General features: G+C 45.4%; 1 protein-coding gene across 2 annotated transcripts; it reads right to left on the minus strand.

Annotated features, from left to right (window-relative positions):
- LOC129843343 (cAMP-dependent protein kinase catalytic subunit alpha-like) lies at positions 1 to 24,593 on the minus strand. 2 transcript variants are annotated; one of them, XM_055911986.1, is made up of 8 exons: positions 23,813 to 24,593; positions 17,551 to 17,612; positions 15,030 to 15,158; positions 13,633 to 13,731; positions 7,019 to 7,101; positions 3,427 to 3,553; positions 509 to 604; positions 1 to 192 (listed from the first exon to the last, which is right to left on the minus strand). In XM_055911986.1, exons 1-8 carry the CDS (start codon positions 23,856 to 23,858, stop codon positions 16 to 18), a joined length of 819 nt encoding a protein of 272 aa, XP_055767961.1. In that variant the 5' UTR covers positions 23,859 to 24,593; the 3' UTR covers positions 1 to 15. The 2 variants fall into 2 exon arrangements, with proteins under 2 accessions (XP_055767961.1, XP_055767962.1); XM_055911987.1 differs by having other exon boundaries at positions 17,551 to 17,607; positions 23,813 to 23,999.
- Positions 24,594 to 26,166: the final 1,573 nt, after the last annotated feature.

Below are 26,166 nucleotides of genomic sequence, written 5' to 3' on the forward strand. Positions count from 1 at the left end.
AACATTTAAAGCTAGCTATGGAGTGATCTTACGGCACATACTTGTGTCCGTTACAGCAGCCCAGCTCACCTTCCCAGAGACGATCTTTTCGTAAATTTGTATGGGCTGGTCAGCGAAGAAGGGAGGATAACCGGCCGCCATCTCATAGACCAACACACCCAACGCCCACCAGTCTACTGCCTTGTTATACCCCTGGAGAGGAAGGGAGGAGGGAAGGGGAGGGGGAGGGAGGGGAGGAGGGAGGGAAGAAGGGGGGAATTAGGGGAGTGGGAGAGGGAGAAAGGAGGGAGGGGGAGGGAGGGGGAGAGGGAGGGAGGGAGGGAGGGAGGTAAAGAGGGAGAGAGATTTAACATGTTGAGTGTTACATTGAGGTTTGGAGGTAGAGAAAGTAACTGAGGTCTGTAGTAAAGTAATGCCTCAGGGACAGCTGCCTCCTCCATTTTGGTTCCATTGAAGTAGTTGCACAGAAACCCACCCCTAAGCCACTGGGCCTCCATTTGCGGCTCACCTTGCTGAGGATGATCTCTGGGGCCAGGTACTCTGGGGTTCCACACAGCGTCCAGGTTCGACCTTTCACACGCTTAGCAAAACCAAAATCTGTCACCTGAGCGAGAGAGAGACCATTGAAAATACAACCCATAGCAGCAGTTACGCAGTAGTTTAATAGTAGCTACAGAGGAATCTGCAGTACCACTGTTTCCCACTAGGGGGAAGCAGAGACTGCGCTATAAACCACTGTTGTAGAGCCAGGTACACAGACATATACAGTAGGCGCATGTAATAGAACCATTTCCAGGACGCGACACACCGACGTCACGCACAGATGCGCAAAACTCTTGGCGGCAGTGAGAAAGCCATCTGCGCCCATTCAACATAGCTTTGATTTAAGTTTTTAATACTTCTAAACAAATTAACTTTTGGGGGGTTCTCATATGCTTACAATGATGTTTTGATTCTTGCTTGAACAGTCACTAAGATCATATTTGGTTGTGATCTCTGCAAAATAAATATTTTAGATGCAGCAGTTCTTAGCTAGAATGCTAACACTCATTGATATCGGCTGTAGCTAAAGCTACCCAAAGAGCCATTTTACCGGTTGAAGCTGAAGTGTTTTTAAAGTATAATGCAGTTGATTTGCGATGATGACACAAACATTATATTAGGCAGGAAATTCATACGAGCCTTAAAATCTAATTGTAATCCAAAAGTAGTGTGAAATTCACTCATAAGCAACATGTAAATAAAGTTTTTTTTGTTGCTGCCGTTCAATAAGAACTCCCACTTGCGCGCATCGCCCTCGTTGCGCCAATGTTTGCAAACACAGGAAGGGGTTTATTCCATAGACGGGTTAGCTGACAACGTCACAAAAACGATTGGTGGGGCAGAAGTCCTTGTGTTGTTGTGATTCTGAACGGCCAGAAAGCAACAATGACAAGAACCTGCCACGTGGGAAACAGTAGGTGGTTCGTTTCAACTAGTGTTATCTTGTTATTGATACCATGTCTTGTTTTGAAGTGTTTTCGCTCGTCACGTCTATGCTAATATGGCTAAAATCCGCTAGCTAGTTAACCAACAACTGTAACGATGTAACTATACAGTGCATTGGAAAAGTATTCAGATCCCTTGACCTTTTTCTAAAATGGATTAAATAAAAAGGTTCATCATCAATCTATACATAATACCCCATAGTGACAAAGTGAGAAGGTTTAGCATTTATTTGCAAATTCATAAAAAATAAAAACCTTATTTACATACAGTATTTGCATACAATACCAGTCAAAAGTTTGGACACACCTACTCATTCAAGGATTTGTACTACTTTATACATTGTAGAATAATAAATAATAAAATAATAAAACTATGAAATAACACAAATGGAATCATGTAGTAACCAAAAAAAGTGTTAAACAAATCAAAATATATTTTAGATTCTTCCAAGTAGCCACCCTTTGCCTTGATCACAGCTTTGCACACTCTTGGCATTCTCTCAACCAGCTTCATGAGGAATGCTTTTCTTAAAGGAGTTCCCACATTTGCTGAGCGTTTGTTGGCTGCTTTTCCTTCACTCTGCGTTCCAACTCATCCCAAACCATCTCAATTGGGTCGAGGTCTGGTGATTGTGGAGCCCAGGTCATCTGATACAGCACTCCATCACTCTCCTTCTTGGTCAAATATCCCTTTCACATGCTGGAGGTGTGTTTTGGTTCATTGTCCTGTTGAAAAACAAATGATAGTCCCACTAAGCGCAAACCAGATGGGATGTCGTATCGCTGCAGAATGCTGTGTCACTCCTCAGTAAAAGGCACATGACAGCCCGCTTGGAGTTTTCCCAAAAGGCACCTAAAGACTCTCAGACCATGAGAAACAAGATTCTCTGGTCTGATGAAACCAAGATTGAACTATTTGGCCTGAATGCCAAGCATCATATCTGGAGGAAACCTGGCACTATCCCTACGGTGAAGCATGGTGGTGGCAGCATCATGCTGTGGGGATGTTTTTCAGCAGCAGGGACTGGGAGACTAGTCAGGGTTGAGGGAAAGATGAACGGAGCACAGACAGAAGCTTGATGAAAACCTGCTCCAGAGTGCTCAGGACCACAAACTGGGGCGAAGGTTCACCTTCCAACAGGACAGCTACCCTAAGCGCACAGCCAAGCCAACTAGTCTCTGAATGTCCTTGAGTGATCCAGCCAGAGCCCAGACTTGAACCCGATTGAACATCTCCGGAGAAACCTGAAAATATCTGTGCAGCGAGACTCCCCATCCAACCTGACAGTGCTTGAGAGGATCTGCAGAGAAGAATGGGAGAAACTCCCCAAATACAGGTGTGCCAAGCTTGTAGCGTCATACCCAAGAAGACTCAAGGCTGTAATCACTGCCAAAGGTGTTTCAACAAAGTCCTGAGTAAAGGGTCTGAATACTTATGCAAATGTGATATTTAAGTTTTTTTTTTTTTTAACTAAAAACCTGTTTTTGCTTTGTCATTATGGGGTAATGTGTGTCGATTGATGAGGGGAAAAAACGATTTAATTCATTTTAGAACAAGGCTGTAACGTAACAAAATGTTGGAAAAGTCAAGGGGTCTGAATACCTTCTGAATGCTCTGTATTTGAGAAACAACAAGTGCTTGTTGTGCACATTTGTCTTTTTTCAATAAAGACTTGGAGAGGAAATATAGTTGACATGTTGTCAACAATCCTTTGATTCCCCGCCTCGGTTTTGTCCCGTCTACAGCATCCTAAATAAAAATATTACAACCTAATGTGTGTAGCCCGTACATAGCCTTATGTCGGTTTATGTCACCTGTTCATAGCCCTACATCAGGTTAAATGACCTGTATGTAGCTTTACGTCATCCTATGTCACCTGTATGCAGCTCTATATCGTCCTATGTCACCTGTAGGTAGCTGTATGTCATGCTATGTCACCTGTATGTAGCCCTGCTGGTCTATGAGCAGGTTCTCCGGTTTCAGGTCTCGGTAGATGAGGTCCAGGGCGTGCAGGTACTCAAAGGTGAGGACAATCTGAGCCGCGTAGAACCGAGCATGAGGCTCACTACACGAGAGCGAGAGGAAGGGAGAGAGAGAGACAGATGCATAAGCAAATAAGCAGAGAAGACAACAACAGTAGAATAGATGACAGTACAACAGAAACTAAACATAATACAGTAGAATAGATGACAGTACTACAGTAACTAAATAGAACACAGTAGAATAGATGACAGTACTACAGTAACTAAACAGAACACAGTAGAATAGATGACAGTACTACAGTAACTAAATAGAACACAGTAGAATAGATGACAGTACTACAGTAACTAAATAGAATACAGTAGAATAGATGACAGTACTACAGTAACTAAATAGAACACAGTAGAATAGATGACAGTACTACAGTAACTAAACATAACACAGTAGAATAGATGACAGTACTACAGTAACTAAATAGAACACAGTAGAATAGATGACAGTACTACAGTAACTAAATAGAACACAGTAGAATAGATGACAGTACTACAGTAACTAAATAGAATACAGTAGAATAGATGACAGTACTACAGTAACTAAATAGAACACAGTAGAATAGATGACAGTACTACAGTAACTAAATAGAACACAGTAGAATAGATGACAGTACTACAGTAACTAAATAGAACACAGTAGAATAGATGACAGTACTACAGTAACTAAATAGAACACAGTAGAATAGATGACAGTAATACAGTAACTAAATAGAACACAGTAGAATAGATGACAGTACTACAGTAACTAAATAGAACACAGTAGAATAGATGACAGTAATACAGTAACTAAATAGAACACAGTAGAATAGATGACAGTACTACAGTAACTAAATAGAATACAGTAGAATAGATGACAGTACTACAGTAACTAAATAGAATACAGTAGAATATATGACAGTAATACAGTAACTAAATAGAATACAGTAGAATAGATGACAGTACTACAGTAACTAAATAGAATACAGTAGAATAGATGACAGTACTACAGTAACTAAATAGATGACAGTAGAATAGATGACAGTACTACAGTAACTAAATAGATGACAGTAGAATAGATGACAGTACTACAGTAACTAAATAGATGACAGTAGAATAGATGACACTACTACAGTAACTAAATAGAACACAGTAGAATAGATGACAGTACTACAGTAACTAAATAGAACACAGTAGAATAGATGACAGTACTACAGTAACTAAATAGAACACAGTAGAATAGATGACAGTACTACAGTAACTAACTAGAACACAGTAGAATAGATGACAGTACTACAGTAACTAAATAGAACACAGTAGAATAGATGACAGTAATACAGTAACTAAATAGAACACAGTAGAATAGATGACAGTAATACAGTAACTAAATAGAACACAGTAGAATAGATGACAGTACTACAGTAACTAAATAGAACACAGTAGAATAGAATAAAGGAGGATCAACTTGATTCTATTCTATTACATAGAATTTGGATAGAATCTACAATCTAGCCCAATCCAGTAGCATGTGTGTGTGTGTGTGTGTGTGTGTGTGTGTGTGTGTGTGTGTGTGTGTGTGTGTGTGTGTGTGTGTGTGTGTGTGTGTGTGTGTGTGTGTGTGTGTGTGCGTGTGTGTGTGTAGCAGAGGATGTGAGTGGAGTGGAGCTGTAGTGGAGCGAGGAGCAGATTATAAAATGTTTGGAGTGTCGGCCTCTCAGCCACCAGCTCCAGTCATATGCTCTGCCCAGCACTTTAGCATTTAGCATTTCATCATCACTGCTCTTTTAATTAGGCCTATTCTGTTGTATTTCTTTAGCCTACCCCACATGCAGAGATGTTGATATGAGTCAACCAAGAAATAGGTCACAGCCTGTGTAACAGACTGTAAGACAACAAATGAACCCATGCAGCAGCACCGGAGATGTCTACAGGATATGTTTACAAGAGATGTCTACAGGAGATGTCTACAGGAGATGTTTACAGGAGATGTCTACAGGAGATGTTTACAAGAGATGTCTACAGGAGATGTTTACAGGAGATGTTTACAGGAGATGTTTACAGGAGATGTCTACAGGAGATGTTTACAGGAGATGTCTACAGGAGATGTTTACAGATGTTTACAGGAGATGTCTACAGGAGATGTTTACAGGAGATGTTTACAGGAGATGTTTACAGGAGATGTTTACAGGAGATGTCTACTGGAGATGTCTACAGGAGAAGTTTACAGGAGATGTTTACAGGATATGTTTACAGGAGATGTCTACAGGAGATGTTTACAGGAGATGTCTAAAGGAGATGTTTACAGGAGATGTTTACAGGAGATGTTTACAGGAGATGTCTACAGGAGATGTTTACAGGAGATGTATACAGGAGATGTCTACAGGAGATGTCTACAGGAGATGTTTACAGGAGATGTCTACAGGAGATGTTTACAGGAGATGTCTACAGGAGATGTTTACAGGAGATGTCTACAGGAGATGTCTACAGGAGATGTTTACAGGAGATGTCTACAGGAGATGTTTACAGGAGATGTCTACAGGAGATGTCTATTTAGGCTATTGTTAAAAAAACAGGAGTCTAAGTTTGTAACAGTGTTAACTTATCAACTGATACATGTGAGGACAACAGAGCCGACTGAAGTATCTGATCGTCAATAAATGAGAGAAAAAGACTGTTGTTTTTAACACAGCAGAGGCATAGCATCAGCACGGTTCAATAGCATGTGACAGGATGTTGAAATGTTGAAGCTCCTTAAGACAGCCTGCTTCAAAACCAAACGGTACCAAGTCACAAAAGTAGATGAGGAGTTTTTTAGATGATCTTTTTATACAAAATGATTGGAGTGAATTTGGAGCGGTAGTCGTGTGAGTGATTTTTAGCGAGGGAAAGGACGTTGAGCGCCGGACCGCTCTGTGAGCGAGGACGTGAGCGCCGAACCGCTCTGTGAGCGAGGACGTGAGCGCCGGACCGCTCTGTGAGCGAGGACGTGAGCGCCTGACCGCTCCGTGAGCGAGGACATGAGCGTCGGACCGCTCCGTGAGCGAGGACGTGAGCGCCAGACCGCTCTGTGAGCGAGGACGTGAGCGCCGGACCGCTCTGTGAGCGAGGACGTGAGCGTCGGACCGCTCTGTGAGCGAGGACGTGAGCGCCGGACCGCTCTGTGAGCGAGGACGTGAGCGCGGGACCGCTCTGTGAGCGAGGACGTGAGCGCGGGACCGCTCTGTGAGCGAGGACGTGAGCGCCGGACCGCTCTGTGAGCGAGGACGTGAGCGCCGGACCGCTCTGTGAGCGAGGACGTGAGCGCCGGACCGCTCTGTGAGCGAGGACGTGAGCGTGGGACCGCTCTGTGAGCGAGGACGTGAGCGCGGGACCGCTTTGTGAGCGAGGACGTGAGCGCCGGACCGCTCTGTGAGCAAGGACGTGAGCGCCGGACCGCTCTGTGAGCGAGGACGTGAGCGCCAGACCGCTCTGTGAGCATTGAGTGGGATTTCAGACTGCTCAGCACTGATGTGTAGACGTACCTGAACCTGCCGATTCGTCGTAGATGAGAGAACATCTCTCCACCCGGTACATACTCCATCACCATGTACAGGTTAGTGTTGTCCTGCAGAACAGACAGGATCTGTTACTGATACACACACACACACACACACACACACACACACACACACTGAGTGTACAAAACACTAAGAACACCTGCTCTTTCCATGACATAGACTGACCAGGTGAGTCCATGTGAAAGTTATGATCCCTTATTGATGTCACTTGTTAAATCCACTACAGTCAGTGTAGATGAAGGGGAGGAGACAGGTTAAAGAAGGATCTTTGAGCCTTGAGACATGGATTGTGTATGTGTGCCATCCGGAGGGTTAATGGGCAAGACAAAATATATCAGTGTCTTTGAACAGGGTATGGTAGGCGGTATGGTAGGGGGTGTGGTAGTAGGTATGGGGTATGGTAGTAGGTGTGGTAGTAGGTATGGGGTATGGTAGGGGGTATGGTAGTAGGTGTGGTAGTAGGTATGGGGTATGGGGTATGGTAGTAGGTGTGGTAGTAGGTATGGGGTATGGTAGTAGGTGTGGTAGTAGGTATGGGGTATGGTAGTAGGTGTGGTAGTAGGTATGGGGTATGGTAGTAGGTATGGTAGTAGGTATGGGGTATGGTAGTAGGTATGGTAGTAGGTATGGTAGTAGGTATGGGGTATGGTAGTAGGTGTGGTAGTAGGTATGGGGTATGGTAGTAGGTGTGGTAGTAGGTATGGGGTATGGTAGTAGGTGTGGTAGTAGGTATGGGGTATGGTAGTAGGTATGGTAGTAGGTATGGGGTATGGTAGTAGGTATGGTAGTAGGTATGGTAGTAGATATGGTAGTAGGTATGGGGTATGGTAGTAGGTATGGTAGTAGATATGGTAGTAGGTATGGGGTATGGTAGTAGGTATGGTAGTAGGTATGGGGTATGGTAGTAGGTATGGTAGTAGGTATGGGGTATGGTAGTAGGTATGGTAGTAGATATGGTAGTAGGTATGGGGTATGGTAGTAGGTATGGTAGTAGGTATGGGGTATGGTAGTAGGTATGGTAGTAGATATGGTAGTAGGTATGGGGTATGGTAGTAGGTATGGTAGTAGGTATGGTAGTAGGTATGGGGTATGGTAGTAGGTGCGGTAGTAGGTATGGGGTATGGTAGTAGGTGTGGTAGTAGGCATGGGGTATGGTAGTAGGTGTGGTAGTAGGTATGGGGTATGGTAGTAGGTATGGTAGTAGGTATGGTAGTAGGTATGGGGTATGGTAGTAGGTATGGTAGTAGGTATGGGGTATGGTAGTAGATATGGTAGTAGGTATGGGGTATGGTAGTAGGTATGGTAGTAGGTATGGGGTATGGTAGTAGATATGGTAGTAGGTATGGGGTATGGTAGTAGATATGGTAGTAGGTATGGGGTATGGTAGTAGGTGTGTTAGTAGGTATGGGGTATGGTAGTAGGTATGGTAGTAGGTGTGGTAGTAGGTATGGGGTATGGTAGTAGGTATGGTAGTAGGTGTGGTAGTAGTTATGGGGTATGGTAGTAGGTATGGGGTATGGTAGGAGGTATGGTAGTAGGTGTGGTAGTAGGTATGGGGTATGGTAGTAGGTATGGTAGTAGTTTTGGGGTATGGTAGTAGGTATGGGGTATGGTAGTAGGTGTGGTAGTAGGTTTGGGGTATGGTAGTAGGTATGGGGTATGGTAGTAGGTATGGGGTATGCTAGAAGGTATGGTAGTAGGTGTGGTAGTAGGTATGGGTATGGTAGTAGGTATGGGGTATGGTAGTCGGTATGGGGTATGGTAGTAGGTATGGTAGTAGGTGTGGTAGTAGGTTTGGGGTATGGTAGTAGGTATGGGGTATGGTAGTAGGTATGGTAGTAGGTGTGGTAGTAGGTATGGGGTATGGTAGGAGGTATGGTAGTAGGTATGGGGTATGGTAGTAGGTATGGTAGTAGGTATGGTAGTAGGTATGGGGTATGGTAGTAGGTATGGTAGTAGATATGGTAGTAGGTATGGGGTATGGTAGTAGGTATGGTAGTAGGTATGGGGTATGGTAGTAGGTATGGTAGTAGGTATGGGGTATGGTAGTAGGTATGGGGTATGGTAGTAGGTATGGTAGTAGGTGTGGTAGTAGGTATGGGGTATGGTAGTAGGTATGGTAGTAGGTGTGGTAGTAGGTATGGGGTATGGTAGTAGGTATGGTAGTAGGTGTGGTAGTAGTTATGGGGTATGGTAGTAGGTATGGGGTATGGTAGGAGGTGTGGTAGTAGGTATGGGGTATGGTAGTAGGTATGGTAGTAGTTATGGGGTATGGTAGTAGGTATGGGGTATGGTAGTAGGTATGGGGTATGGTAGGAGGTATGGTAGTAGGTGTGGTAGTAGGTATGGGGTATGGTAGTAGGTATGAGGTATGGTAGTAGGTGTGGTAGTAGGTATGGGGTATGGTAGTAGGTATGGGGTATGGTAGTAGGTATGGTAGTGGGTATGGGGTATGGTAGTAGGTGTGGTAGTAGGTATGGGGTATGGTAGTAGGTGTGGTAGTAGGTGTGGTAGTAGTTATGGGGTGTGGTAGTAGGTATGGGGTATGGTAGTAGGTATGGGGTATGGTAGTAGGTATGGTAGTAGTTATGGGGTATGGTAGTAGGTATGGGGTATGGTAGTAGGTATGGTAGTAGGTGTGGTAGTAGGTTTGGGGTATGGTAGTAGGTATGGGGTATGGTAGTAGGTATGGGGTATGGTAGGAGGTATGGTAGTAGGTGTGGTAGTAGGTATGGGGTATGGTAGTCGGTATGGGGTATGGTAGTAGGTATGGTAGTAGGTGTGGTAGTAGGTTTGGGGTATGGTAGTAGGTATGGGGTATGGTAGTAGGTATGGGGAATGGTAGTAGGTATGGTAGTAGGTGTGGTAGGAGGTATGGTAGTAGGTATGGTAGTAGGTATGGGGTATGGTAGTAGGTGTGGTAGTAGGTATGGGGTATGGTAGTAGGTGTGGTAGTAGGTATGGGGTATGGTAGTAGGTGTGGTAGTAGGTATGGGGTATGGTAGTAGGTATGGTAGTAGGTATGGGGTATGGTAGTAGGTATGGGGTATGGTAGTAGGTATGGTAGTAGGTATGGGGTATGGTAGTAGGTATGGGGTATGGTAGTAGGTATGGTAGTAGGTATGGGGTATGGTAGTAGGTATGGTAGTAGATATGGTAGTAGGTATGGGGTATGGTAGGAGGTATGGTAGTAGGTGTGGTAGTAGGTATGGGGTATGGTAGTAGGTATGGTAGTAGTTATGGGGTATGGTAGTAGGTATGGGGTATGGTAGGAGGTATGGTAGTAGGTGTGGTAGTAGGTATGGGGTATGGTAGTAGGTATGGGGTATGGTAGTCGGTATGGGGTATGGTAGTAGGTATGGTAGTAGGTGTGGTAGTAGGTTTGGGGTATGGTAGTAGGTATGGGGTATGGTAGTAGGTATGGGGTATGGTAGTAGATATGGTAGTGGGTGTGGTAGTAGGTATGGGGTATGGTAGGAGGTATGGTAGTAGGTGTGGTAGTAGGTATGGGGTATGGTAGGAGGTATGGTAGTAGGTGTGGTAGTAGGTATGGGGTATGGTAGTAGGTGTGGTAGTAGGTTTGGGGTATGGTAGTAGGTATGGGGTATGGTAGTAGGTATGGGGTATGGTAGTAGGTGTGGTAGTAGGTATGGGGTATGGTAGTAGGTATGGGGTATGGTAGTAGGTGTGGTAGTAGGTATGGGGTATGGTAGTAGGTATGGGGTATGGTAGTAGGTGTGGTAGTAGGTATGGGGTATGGTAGTAGGTATGGGGTATGGTAGTAGGTGTGGTAGTAGGTATGGGGTATGGTAGTAGGTATGGGGTATGGTAGTAGGTGTGGTAGTAGGTATGGGGTATGGTAGTAGGTATGGGGTATGGTAGTAGGTGTGGTAGTAGGTATGGGGTATGGTAGTAGGTGTGGTAGTAGGTATGGGGTATGGTAGTAGGTATGGGGTATGGTAGTAGGTGTGGTAGTAGGTATGGGGTATGGTAGTAGGTATGGTAGTAGGTATGGGGTATGGTAGTAGGTATGGGGTATGGTAGTAGGTGTGGTAGTAGGTATGGGGTATGGTAGTAGGTATGGGGTATGGTAGTAGGTATGGGGTATGGTAGTAGGTGTGGGGTATGGTAGTAGGTATTAGGGTATGGTAGTAGGTATTGGGGTATGGTAGTAGGTATGGTAGTAGATATGGTAGTAGGTATGGGGTATGGTAGGAGGTATGGTAGTAGGTGTGGTAGTAGGTATGGGGTATGGTAGTAGGTATGGTAGTAGTTATGGGGTATGGTAGTAGGTATGGGGTATGGTAGTAGGTATGGTAGTAGGTGTGGTAGTAGGTTTGGGGTATGGTAGTAGGTATGGGGTATGGTAGTAGGTATGGGGTATGGTAGGAGGTATGGTAGTAGGTGTGGTAGTAGGTATGGGGTATGGTAGTAGGTATGGGGTATGGTAGTCGGTATGGGGTATGGTAGTAGGTATGGTAGTAGGTGTGGTAGTAGGTTTGGGGTATGGTAGTAGGTATGGGGTATGGTAGTAGGTATGGGGTATGGTAGTAGATATGGTAGTGGGTGTGGTAGTAGGTATGGGGTATGGTAGGAGGTATGGTAGTAGGTGTGGTAGTAGGTATGGGGTATGGTAGGAGGTATGGTAGTAGGTGTGGTAGTAGGTATGGGGTATGGTAGTAGGTATGGTAGTAGGTGTGGTAGTAGGTTTGGGGTATGGTAGTAGGTATGGGGTATGGTAGTAGGTATGGGGTATGGTAGTAGGTATGGGGTATGGTAGTAGGTGTGGTAGTAGGTATGGGGTATGGTAGTAGGTATGGGGTATGGTAGTAGGTGTGGTAGTAGGTATGGGGTATGGTAGTAGGTATGGGGTATGGTAGTAGGTATGGTAGTGGGTATGGGGTATGGTAGTAGGTGTGGTAGTAGGTATGGGGTATGGTAGTAGGTGTGGTAGTAGGTATGGGGTATGGTAGTAGGTGTGGTAGTAGGTATGGGGTATGGTAGTAGGTATTGGGTATGGTAGTAGGTATGGAAGTAGGTATGGGGTATGGTAGTAGGTATGGTAGTAGGTATGGGGTATGGTAGTAGGTATGGTAGTAGGTATGGGGTATGGTAGTAGGTGTGGTAGTAGGTATGGGGTATGGTAGTAGGTATGGGGTATGGTAGTAGGTATGGGGTATGGTAGTAGGTGTGGGGTATGGTAGTAGGTATTAGGGTATGGTAGTAGGTATTGGGGTATGGTAGTAGGAATGGGGTATGGTAGTGGGTATTGGGGTATGATAGTAGGTATTGGGGTATGGTAGTAGGTATTGGGGTATGGTAGTAGGTATTGGGGTATGGTAGTAGGTATGGGGTATGGTAGTAGGTATGGGGTATGGTAGTAGGTATGGGGTATGGTAGTAGGTATTGGGGTATGGTAGTAGGTGTGAGGTATGGTAGTAGGTATTGGGGTATGGTAGTAGGTATTGGGGTATGGTAGTAGGTATGGGGTATGGTAGGGGGTATGGTAGTAGGTATTGGGGTATGGTAGTAGGTATTGGGGTATGGTAGGGGGTATGGTAGTAGGTATGGGGTATGGTATTAGGTATTGGGGTATGGTAGGGGGTATGGTAGTAGGTATGGGGTATGGTATTAGGTATTGGGGTGTGGTAGTAGGTATGGTAGTAGGTATGGTAGTAGGTATTGGGGTATGGTAGGGGGTATGGTAGTAGGTATGGTAGTAGGTATGGTAGTAGGTATTGGGGTATGGTAGGGGGTATGGTAGTAGGTATGGGGTATGCTAGTAGGTATGGGGTATGGTAGTGGGTATTGGGGTATGGTAGTAGGTATGGTAGTAGGTGCCGGGCGCACCGTTGTGTCAAGAACTGCAACGCTGCTGGGTTTTTCACGCTCAACAGTTTCCTGTGTGTATCAAGAATGGTCCACCACCCAAAGGACATCCTGCCAACTTGACTGTGGGAAGCATTGGAGTCAACATGGGCCAGCATCCCTGTGGAACTCTTTCAACACCTTGTAGAGTCCATGCCCTGAAGCATTGGAGTCAACATGGGCCAGCATCCCTGTGGAACTCTTTCGACACCTTGTAGAGTCCATGCCCTGAAGCATTGGAGTCAACATGGGCCAGCATCCCTGTGGAACGCTTTCGACACCTTGTAGAGTCCATGCCCTGAAGCATTGGAGTCAACATGAGCCAGCATCCCTGTGGAACGCTTTCGACACCTTGTAGAGTCCATGCCCTGAAACATTGGAGTCAACATGGGCCAGCATCCCTGTGGAACTCTTTCGACACCTTGTAGAGTCCATGCCCTATGAATTGAGGCTGTTCTGAGGGCAAAGGGGGGGGGGGGGGGGGGGTGCAAGTCAATATTAGGAAAGTGTTCCTAATGTTTGGTACACACACACACATGCACACACACAGAGACAGTGTGTACCTTGAAGGAGTACTCTACTTATACACACACACAGAGACAGTGTGTACCTTGAAGGAGTACTCTACTTGTACACACACACACACAGACAGTGTGTACCTTGAAGGAGTACTCTACTTGTACACACACACACACAGAGACAGTGTGTACCTTGAAGGAGTACTCTACTTGTACCAGGAAAGGGAAGCTGACAGCCGTTAGAATACGCTTCTCATTCAGAGTATGTTCTATCTGTTTCAGCTTTACAACCTGAGAGACAGAGACAGAGACAGAGAGAGACAGAGAGAGAGAAAGAGACAGAGAGAGAGAGAGAGAAAGAGAGACAGAGAGACAGAGAGACAGAGAGAGAGAGACAGAGTGAGACAGAGAGAGAGAGAGAGAAAGAGAGAGAGAGACAGAGAGACAGAGAGTGAGACAGAGAGAAAGAGACAGAGAGACAGGGAGAAAGAGAGAGAGAGACAAAGAGACAGAGAGTGAGACAGAGAGAGAGAGAGAGAAAGAGAGAGAGAGACAGAGAGTGAGACAGAGAGAAAGAGACAGAGAGAGAGAGAGAGAAAGAGAGACAGAGAGTGAGACAGAGAGAAAGAGACAGAGAGACAGGGAGAAAGAGAGAGAGAGACAGAGGGTGAGACAGAGAGAAAGAGACAGAGAGAGAGAGAGAAAGAGAGAGAGAGACAGAGAGACAGAGAGTGAGACAGAGAGAGAGAAAGAGAGAGTGAGAGAGAGACAGGGAGAGAGAGGAGAAAGAGAGAGAGACAGAGAGAGCGACAAGGAAGGGTGTAGAGGTAATGTCACAGACTGCAACACACATGAATCTTACTGCTTACTGCCCTTTGACTTAACCTCTCTCTCTTTCCCCTCATCCTTCCTCCATCTTTCCCCTCATTCTGTCTCTCTCGATCTGTTCAATAAATTAAATAAGTGTATATTTAGAATATACATTAAAATGAGGTAAGCTGATCCTAAATCTGTCAATTTGACTACAGCCAACTTCTACCCAGAGCCTCTAACTCCTAACCTCTGACCCTCTAAATCAGTGTTTCCCAATCCAGGTGCACGTTGTTGTTTTGGCCTAACACTAACACACCTGATTAAAATAAACACCTCATCAAGCCTTGATTAAATTAATCAGGTGTGTCGTGGTAGAGCTAAACCAGAAATGTGCAGCCCTCTGGGATCCCCAGGACCAGGACTGGTGTAACGGATGTGAAATGGCTAGCTAGTTAGCGGTGGTGCGCGCTAATAGCGTTTCAATCGTTGATGTCACTCGCTTCGAGACCTTGAAGCCGCGGCCCTTGCAGAGCAAGGGGAACCACTACTTCAAGGTCTCAAAGCGAGTGACGTCACCGATTGAAACGCTATTAGCGCGCACCACCGCTAACTAGCTAGCCATTTCACATCCGTTACACTGGGAAACACTGTCCTAACACTTTTGAACTTATCTGGATTCATGGGCTTTACGCTCAAACTGAACTTTGGAAGAGTGTGATGGTACACTTTTGAAACTTCCCTAACCTCTGACCTCTAACCCCTGGAGCCCTGCTGACCTTCTGCTTGTTGAGGATCTTCATGGCAAAGTGTTGCCCGGTCTCTTTGTGCTTGACCAGCATGACGCGGCCAAACGAACCCGTACCCAGAGTTTTCAACCGCTCAAACTGATCCAGATTCGCTGTGTTCTGAGGAGAAGAGGGCCACAGAGAAATGGTTACAGAGAGAGTGTGTGTGTGTAATAGGAGTTGATCATCATCGCCTGATCATCATCGGCTTAGGAATGATAGGGAGAGAATGAGAATGTCATCTAAAACACACACGGGTGGGTGGGCGGGCAGGCGTGCGCAGTAACACACACACGGGCGGGTGGGTGGGCAGGCACAGTAACACACACACGGGCGGGTGGGCGGGCAGGCGCAGTAACACACACACGGGCGGGTGGGTGGGCAGGCGCAGTAACACACACACGGGCGGGTGGGTGGGCAGGCGCAGTAACACACACACGGGCGGGTGGGTGGGCGCAGTAACACACACACGGGCGGGTGGGCGGGCGCAGTAACACACACACGGGCGGGTGGGCGGGCGCAGTAACACACACGGGTGGGCAGGCAGGCGGGCGGGAGCAGTAACACACACACGGGCGGGTGGGCGGGCGCAGTAACACACACACGGGTGGGCGGGCAGGCGTGCGCAGTAACACACACGGGTGGGTGGGCAGGCGGGCGCAGTAACACACACACGGGTGGGCAGGCAGGCAGGCGTGCGCAGTAACACACACACGGGTGGGTGGGCGGGCAGGCGTGCGCAGTAACACACACACGGGCGGGTGGGCGGGCAGGCGCAGTAACGCGGGCAGGCAGGCGCAGTAACACACACGGGTGGGCGGGCAGGCGGGCGCAGTAACACACACGGGTGGGCGGGCAGGCGGGCGCAGTAACACGGGCAGGCAGGCGCAGTAACACACACGGGCGGGTGGGCAGGCGGGCGCAGTAACACGGGGGGTGGGCGGTCAGGCAGGCGCAGTAACACGGGCGGGCGGGCGGGCAGGCGGGCGCAGTAACAGGGCGGGCGGGTGGGCAGGCGGGCGCAGTAACACACACGGGTGGGCGGTCAGGCAGGCGCAGTAACACACACGGGCGGGCGGGTGGGCGGTCAGGCGCAGTAACACACACGGGTGGGTGGGCAGGCGGGCGCAGTAACACACACGGGCGGGTGGGCGGTCAGGCGCAGTAACACACACGGGCGGGTGGGCGGTCAGGCGCAGTAACACACACGGGTGGGTGGGCAGGCGGGCGCAGTCTTCCACATTCAAGTATTGCCACACGAGCAGAATTTCCTTATTCAGATATGACAAGAATCAATTATCCAGTTTCTCTCTCAACTCAATGTACATTTCAACTTAAGGGCTTCATTGGCTTTATTTATATACAGTGGGGCAAAAAAAGTATTTAGTCAGCCACCAATTGTGCAAGTTCTCCCACTTAAAAAGATGAGAGAGGCCTGTAATTTTCATCATAGGTACACTTCAACTATAACAGACAAAATGAGAAAAAAAATCCAGAAAATCACATTGTAGGATTTTTAATGAATTTATTTGCAAATTATGGTGGAAAATAAGTATTTGGTCAATAACAAAAGTTTATCTCAATACTTTGTTATATACCCTTTGTTGGCAATGACAGAGGTCAAACATTTTCTGTAAGTCTTCACAAGGTTTTCACACACTGTTGCTGGTATTTTGGCCCAATCCTCCATTGCTGGGCAACACGGACTTTCAACTCCATCCAAAGAATTTCTATGGGGTTGAGATCTGGAGACTGGCTAGGCCACTCCAGGACCTTGAAATGCTTCTTACGAAGCCACTCCTTCGTTGCCCGGGTGGTGTGTTTGGGATCATTGTCATGCTGAAAGACCCAGCCACGTTTCATCTTCAATGCCCTTGCTGATGGAAGGAGGTTTTCACTCAAAATTTCACGATACATGGCCCCATTCATTGTGTCCTTTACACGGATCAGTCGTCCTGGTCCCTTTGCAGAAAAACAGCCCCAAAGCATGATGTTTCCACCCCCATGCTTCACAGTAGTGGGAGAACTTGCACAATTGGTGACTGACTAAATACTTTTTTGCCCCACTGTATGTTAACATTGCCAAAGCAAGTGAAATAGATAATATACAAAGGTGAAATAAACAATAAAAATTAACAATAAACATTACACTCACAAAAGATCCAAAAGAATAAAGGCATTTCAAATGTCAAATTACGTCTATATATAGTGTTGTAACGATGTACAAATAGTTAAAGTACAAAAGGGAAAATAAATAAACAATAATATGGGTTGTATTTACAATGGTGTTTGTTCTTCACTGGTTGACCTTTTCTTGTGGCAACAGGTCACACATCTTGCTGCTATGATGGCACACTGTGGTATTTCACCCAGTAGTTTTCGGAGTTTATCAAAATTGGGTTGGTTTTCGAATTCTTTGTGGATCTGTGTAATCTGAGGGAAATAAGTCTCTCTGTCTCTCTCTCTCACACACACACATACATATAACTATCTGATTCCTCAGATAACTCACCTGTGCAGGGTTCTCCCACTTCTTGAGAAAGTCCTCTTTGGCTTTAACCAGGAACTCCTTCACTGTTGAACACACACACACACACACACACACACACACACACACACACACACACACACACACACACACACACACACACACACACACACACACACACACACACACACACACACACACACACACACACACAGACGGTTATCAATTTGTCCTTGAGAGGAGCCTGTACACCTGTATGTGTGTGTGTGTTTGTCCAACAGTGTGTGACTCTCAGTGAGACCAAAACACACAACATATATTTCTACTATTTCTTTCTTTGTCTGTCTGTCTGTCTGTCTGTCTGTCTGTCTGTCTGTCTGTCTGTCTGTCTGCCTGTCTGCCTGCCTGCCTGCCTGTCTGTCTGTCTGTCTGTCTGTCTGTCTGTCTGTCTCAATTCAAAAGGGCTTGATTGGCATGGGAAACATATGTTAACATTGCCAAAGCAAGTAAAATAGATAATAAACAAAAATGAAATAAACCAAAAAATGTACTGTAAACATCACACACTCTGTCCCGCCCTCTTTCTCTCGCTTTCTCTCTCTCTCGCTCAGCTCCAGTGTGTGTGTGTGTGTGTGTGTGTGTGTGTGTGTGTGTGTGTGTGTGTGTGTGTGTGTGTGTGTGTGTGTGTGTGTGTGTCAGTAACAAGGTGACACCTGGACAACAGGACACAGTCTCATTAGTGACCTACTGCTACATCTAACTGTCACACACACACACACACACACACACACAGTCACACACACACACGGTCACACACACACACACACACACACACACACACACACACACACACACACACACACACACACACACACACACACACACACACACACACACACACACACACACACACACACACTCACATGCACGCACAGTCACACACACACACAGTCACACACACACACACAGTCATTGTAAATAACTGACTTGTCCAGTTAAATAAAGGTTAAATAAAACATTTTAAAACACAGCGTGACATGTGTACCCTCCACTATACAGTATCCTCCATGTGTAACCTCCACTATACAGTATCCTCCATGTGTACCCTCCACTATACAGTATCCTCCATGTGTACCCTCCACTATACGGTATCCTCCATGTGTACCCTCCACTATACGGTATCCTCCATGTGTACCCTCCACTATACAGTATCCTCCATGTGTACCCTCCACTATACGGTATCCTCCATGTGTACCCTCCACTATACGGTATCCTCCATGTGTACCCTCCACTATACAGTATCCTCCACTATACAGTATCCTCCATGTGTACCCTTCACTATACAGTATCCTCCATGTGTACCCTCCACTATACAGTATCCTCCATGTGTACCCTCCACTATACAGTATCCTCCATGTGTACCCTCCACTATACAGTATCCTCCATGTGTACCCTCCACTATACGGTATCCTCCATGTGTACCCTCCACTATACGGTATCCTCCATGTGTACCCTCCCCTATACGGTATCCTCCATGTGTACCCAACTCTGCTATGCAGGTGTACGAAAACACAGAACAACTGGTTTGGAGAAATGAGCATGACAGCACATGGTCACATCTCACGGTTCATAGACAGACAGACACACACAGTATCCTCCACTATACAGTATCCTCCACTATACAGTATCCTCCACTATACAGTATCCTCCACTATACAGTATCCTCCACTATACCGTATCCTCCACTATACAGTATCCTCCACTATACAGTATCCTCAATAATACAGTATCCTCCACTATACAGTATCCTCCACTATACGGTATCCTCCATGTGTACCCTCCACTATACGGTATCCTCCACTATACAGTATCCTCCACTATACAGTATCCTCCACTATACGGTATCCTCACTATACAGTATCCTCACTATACAGTATCCTCCACTATACAGTATCCTCCACTATACAGTATCCTCACTATACAGTATCCTACACTATACAGTATTCTACACTCTACAGTATCCTCCACTATACAGTATCCTCCACTATACAGTATCCTCCACTATACCGTATCCTCCACTATACAGTATCCTCACTATACAGTATCCTCCACTATACGGTATCCTCCATGTGTACCCTCCACTATACGGTATCCTCCACTATACAGTATCCCCCACTATACAGTATCCTCCACTATAAAGTATCCTACACTATACAGTATCCTCCACTATACAGTATCCTCACAATACAGTATCCTCCACTATACAGTATCCTACATTATACAGTATCCTCACTATACAGTATCCTCCACTATACAGTATCCCCCACTATACAGTATCCTCACTATACAGTATCCTCCACTATACAGTTTCCTCCACTATACAGTATCCTCACTATACAGTATCCTCACTATACAGTATCCTCCACTATACAGTATCCTCACTATACAGTATCCTCCACTATACAGTATCCTCCACTATATAGTATCCTCCACTATACAGTATCCTACACTATACAGTATCCTCCACTATACAGTATCCTCACTATACAGTATCCTCCATGTGTATCATCCACTATACAGTATCCTCCACTATACAGTATCCTCCACTATACAGTATCCTACACTATACAGTATCCTCCACTATACAGTATCCTCACTATACAGTATCCTCCATGTGTATCCTCCACTATACAGTATCCTCCACTATACAGTATCCTCACTATACAGTATCCTCCACTATACAGTATCCTCCACTATACAGTATCCTACACTATACAGTATCCTCCACTATACAGTATCCTCCACTATACAGTATCCTCACTATACAGTATCCTCACTATACATTATCCTCCACTATACAGTATCCTCACTATACAGTATCCTCACTATACAGTATCCTCCACTACACAGTATCCTCACTATACAGTATCCTCACTATACAGTATCCTCACTATACAGTATCCTCACTATACAGTATCCTCTACTATACAGTATCCTCTACTATACAGTATCCTCCACTATACAGTATCCTCCACTATACAGTATCCTCACTATACAGTATCCTCCACTATACAGTATCCTCCACTATACAGTATCCTCCACTATACAGTATCCTACACTCTACAGTATCCTCCACTGTACCGTATCCTCCACTATACAGTATCCTACACTCTACAGTATCCTCCACTACACAGTATCCTCCACTATACAGTATCCTCACTATACAGTATCCTCACTATACAGTATCCTTCACCACACAGTATCCTCCACTATACAGTATCCTCCACTATACAGTATCCTCCACTATACAGTATCCTACATTATACAGTATCCTACATTATACAGTATCCTCACTATACAGCATCCTCCACCACACAGTATCCTCCACTATACAGTATCCTCCACTATACAGTATCCTACACTATACAGTATCCTCACTAAACAGTATCCTACACTATACAGTATCCTCACTATACAGTATCCTCTACTATGCAGTATCCTCACTATACAGTATCCTCCACTATACAGTATCCTACATTATACAGTATCCTCACTATACAGTATCCTACACTATACAGTATTCTACACTATACAGTATCCTCCACTATACAGTATCCTCCACTATACAGTATCCTCCACTATACCGTATCCTCCACTATACAGTATCCTCACTATACAGTATCCTCCACTATACAGTATCCTCCACTATGCAGTATCCTCCACTACACAGTATCCTCACTATACAGTATCCTCCACTATACAGTATCCTCCACTATACAGTATCCTCAATATACAGTATCCTCCACTATACAGTATCCTCACTATACAGTATCCTCCACTATACAGTATCCTCCACTATACAGTATCCTCACTATACAGTATCCTCCACTATACAGTATCCTCACTATACAGTATCCTCCACTATACAATATCCTCCACTATACAGTATCCTCCACTATACAGTATCCTCTATTATACAGTATCCTCACTATACAGTATCCTCCACTATACAGTATCCTCCACTATACCGTATCCTCACTATACAGTATCCTCCACTATACAGTATCCTCCACTATACCGTATCCTCCACTATACAGTATCCTCCACTATACAGTATCCTCCACTATACAATATCCTCCACTATACAGTATCCTCACTATGCAGTATCCTCCACTATGCAGTATCCTCTACTATACAGTATCCTCTACTATACAGTATCCTCCACTATACAATATCCTCCACTATACAGTATCCTCACTATACAGTATCCTCCACTATACAGTATCCTCTACTATACAGTTGGCTCAGGAAAGAGCAACTATTAAGCAACTATTAAGCAACTATTATAAACTGTTATAACCTAACTATTATAAACTGTTATAACCTAACTATTATAAACTGTTACAACCTATTATAAACTGTTATAACCTAACTATTATAAACTGTTATAACCTAACAATTATAAACTGTTATAACCTAACTATTATAAACTGTTATAACCTACTATTATAAACTGTTATAACCTAACAATTATAAACTGTTATAACTGAACTATTATAAACTGTTATAACCTAACTATTATAAACTGTTATAACCTAACAATTATAAACTGTTATAACTGAACTATTATAAACTGTTATAACCTAACTATTATAAACTGTTATAACCTAACTATTATAAACTGTTATAACCTAACAATTATAAACTGTTATAACTGAACTATTATAAACTGTTATAACCTAACTATTATAAACTGTTATAACCTAACTATTATAAACTGTTATAAACGAACTATTATAAACTGTTATAAGCTAACTATTATAAACTGTTATAAGCTAACTATTATAAACTGTTATAACCTAACTATTATAAACTGTTATAACCTAACTATTATAAACTGTTATAACCTATCTATTAGAAACTGTTATAACCTAACTATTATAAACTGTTATAACCTAACTACCCCTGTGGCTATAAAAACAAGAGTCTCACTGCTAGTCATTGATTGGGTTTCAGCACCAATGTTTCAGCATCCCAGCGTGTCCTTCAGGGAGACAGGAAATGACTGGGAGCTTTAGAAAGGGTGTACTGCTCTCTCTTCCTGTCTACAGTCTGTTAGTCAGCACCTCTACTAACTGCCCCACCACCACCACCTGCCCTGCAGCTCTACAGCCTGCGCCCGGGCCTCCGACATGCCGCCTGGTAACGGTATCTAACAGCAACGTGGCCATTCTTACACCTGGCCTGCAAAAAGACACCCTGTCCTGCTGGTGCTGCTGGGTGATAACATACTGTACCTGTCTGGAACACTGGCCAACATCCAACTCCAACACTGTTCCCTGAACGAATACATCAGGCCTACTTCTAGACTTGTAGTAGTTTAAAGGCAGCGGGGCAATCAGGCATATAAAAGGGGCAATCTGGGATTCAAACACCAGGCATATAAAAGGGGCAATCTGGGATTCAAACATCAGGCATATAAAAGGGGCAATCTGGGATTCAAACATCAGGCATATAAAAGGGGCAATCTGGGATTCAAACAACAGGCATATAAAAGGGGAAATCTGGGATTCAAACATGAACATTATGGCCTATAATCTCCGTTTCTACCTGTCACTTTATTTATCCATCAACCAGATATAAGCCTAGCGTGATAGACTATGTGTCCACAATCAGACTCATAAATAATAACTCTGCTCACAAGATCATCTAGGTTCTAGAACTTTATTGTTCTAAAACTGTATTGTTCTAGAACTGTAATGCTCTAGAACTGTATTGTTCTAAAACTGTAATGTTCTAAAACTGTATTGTTCTAAAACTGTATTGTTCTAAAACTGTAATGTTCTAAAACTGTATTGTTCTAAAACTGTAATGTTCTAAAACTGTATTGTTCTAGAATGCTCAAATGTGGCTATATGGAAGTAAGCTATAGATGAATAGGCCCGTGTAGGCCTATAGATGAATAGGCCCGTGTAGGCCTATAGATGAATAGGCCTGTGTAGGCCTATATTGCTCTCAGTATTTCCTGCTCTTTGGGTGTTTTAGTCTGGGTATCTGGAAAGCTCTTTGTGACAACTACTGATATTAAAAGGACTTTATAAAATAAATGTGATGATTGATCGATTTCTTTGTATTACACCATTTTAAGCATGCATAGAATACTGTATATCCAGAGTAGCCTATTCCCTCAACACTTCATGGGTGCCTGGTGTCCCCCCCACAGAGACAGTTAGAGAGACGTGAACAGACAGGTAGACTGATCCTTCTGAGCGACACCGTTACCCACCACTCTCCATCTCGCTCCCCTTCTTGGCCGTGGGCACGTTGCCCATGATGGCAGGCCGTCAGCGGTCGATCCGAGCTCCACAACCCGCCCTGGACTCTCCAGGACCCGGTCCAAGCTGAGTCCAGCAGTCGGTCCGTTCGTTCTCCCAAAACCAGTCGGTCCGGACTGAAATAGCTTGACAGCTGCAGTCTAGACGGGCAGTGAGCTCACCTGTTCTCCTCTACAGTATAGACCCGTTATAAAAAGAATAAAGGGTGTTATAGTCCGGAATGGAGACAGCGACGTCCGTGTCTCGTCTTTCTGTCTTGGGCTGTGGTATGGTGCTTGGCTGGAACCGCAGCGCTCCGGGCCGAGTCCAGCGCATCCAGCCCGACTCGGTCGGTTCGTCTGTCCCCGCCTGTCCCTCCGTGCAGCCCCCGCCGAACGAGGCCCCACGCCTCTCCCCAGCGCAAATACCCCGTTTTCGCACCGTGCAAGGTGGCCACTCTCCGAGCCGGATGCCTAGTCCCCGTTCCTTTCCCGAACCCGGCTCCGAGGAAGTCGTTTTACCGAACCCGATGAGTTCGGGAAATCACCAGAATCGGTGTGAAGCAAGGCGAGTGACCGACTACAGCCGAAAGACGATCGAGGCCCATCCATAGAGCCCATTGGCTGAATCCAGCCCGACTGATAACGGAGTGAAGGACACTGATTGGCCACCTGTCAGTGTGTCAAACTAGTCAAGTGCTCAGATTGGATCATTACCGTCCGTCAACAAAACCAAGATTCCCACTTTTACATGCAAAAACCCGTTGAGTGACGTCACTGATTATTTTCCTACTGGCAGATGTACACGCCCACATTCGCTCCTTTCGCGGGATTCTGATTGGCTCGGCTTGTGGGCGGAGCTAACGGAACAAGCCCTGTTTGGCGAAATACCATTGGCCGACTGACGGAATGGCCTCGCGTTGCCCCCGCCCTCCAAACTAATCCTTGATTGGCCGAGTGACGTCAAGCAGACAGGGCTATTTTTAGGAATGTTGCTCAGAATGAATGTAACGCCGCCGCCGCGCTACCGCAGGACTTCCAAATTCAGTTTGTTTGTGTAACAAACAACGCACGAGGAAACGTACCCTGGCTCGGGATATATTTACAATAAAATGTAACTCATCAAATAAACTGGAACGATAAAGATATTTCAAACAGTTTCTTCCGATACAGTGATCATTCTATTTAATCTCTAGAGTTGTTCTATTGTTTCTGTTCCATTGTAGTAACAGTATCAACGCTGACTCCACACGCTAATAAATCATGTCTTATAGTGAGGACCAATAGATTATTTTAAAGGATATCGGTGGTCCTACATATATTTGGGAATATAGGAAATATATGGAAGCGCATCCCTGTCAAGGACACAGTTGAACTTAAAACGGGGTCAACTTCAGAGGTTGCAAACAGATGGACGAGCATGCAGATGTCTCCTCTCTCCTTCCTCAGCACTAAGGTCTCCTCTCTCCTTCCTCAGCACTAAGGTCTCCTCTCCCCTTCCTCAGCACTAAGGTCTCCTCTCTCCTTCCTCAGCACTAAGGTCTCCTCTCTCCTTCCTCAGCACTAAGGTCTCCTCTCTCCTTCCTCAGCACTAAGGTCTCCTCTCTCCTTCCTCAGCACTAAGGTCTCCTCTCTCCTTCCTCAGCACTAAGGTCTCCTCTCCCCTTCCTCAGCACTAAGGTCTCCTCTCCCCTTTCCTCAGCACTAAGGTCTCCTCTCCCCTTCCTCAGCACTAAGGTCTCCTCTCTCCTTCCTCAGCACTAAGGTCTCCTCTCTCCTTCCTCAGCACTAAGGTCTCCTCTCCCCTTCCTCAGCACTAAGGTCTCCTCTCTCCTTCCTCAGCACTAAGGTCTCCTCTCTCCTTCCTCAGCACTAAGGTCTCCTCTCTCCTTCCTCAGCACTAAGGTCTCCTCTCCCCTTCCTCAGCACTAAGGTCTCCTCTCCCCTTCCTCAGCACTAAGGTCTCCTCTCCCCTTCCTCAGCACTAAGGTCTCCTCTCCCCCTTCCTCAGCACTAAGGTCTCCTCTCTCCTTCCTCAGCACTAAGGTCTCCTCTCTCCTTCCTCAGCACTAAGGTCTCCTCTCTCCTTCCTCAGCACTAAGGTCTCCTCTCCCCTTTCCTCAGCACTAAGGTCTCCTCTCTCCTTCCTCAGCACTAAGGTCTCCTCTCCCCTTTCCTCAGCACTAAGGTCTGCTCTCCCCTTCCTCAGCACTAAGGTCTCCTCTCTCCTTCCTCAGCACTAAGGTCTCCTCTCCCCTTCCTCAGCACTAAGGTCTCCTCTCTCCTTCCTCAGCACTAAGGTCTGCTCTCCCCTTCCTCAGCACTAA

Source organism: Salvelinus fontinalis, unplaced genomic scaffold, assembly GCF_029448725.1.
Source record: "Salvelinus fontinalis isolate EN_2023a unplaced genomic scaffold, ASM2944872v1 scaffold_0120, whole genome shotgun sequence".
Classification (NCBI taxonomy): Eukaryota; Metazoa; Chordata; class Actinopteri; order Salmoniformes; family Salmonidae; genus Salvelinus; species Salvelinus fontinalis.

What these genes read in the sequence shown, in the direction of transcription:
- LOC129843343 (XM_055911986.1), bottom strand. Translation starts at nt 23,858, where the DNA reads ATGGGCAACGTGCCCACGGCCAAGAAGGGGAGCGAGATGGAGAGTG. An exon ending in AAGTAGAGTACTCCTTCAAG is followed by an intron (nt 7,102 to 13,632) that starts GTACACACTGTC and finishes TCTGTTCTGCAG; the next exon opens with GACAACACTAACCTGTACAT. An exon ending in ACCAGCAGGGCTACATACAG is followed by an intron (nt 605 to 3,426) that starts GTGACATAGCAT and finishes TCTCTCGCTCAG; the next exon opens with GTGACAGATTTTGGTTTTGC.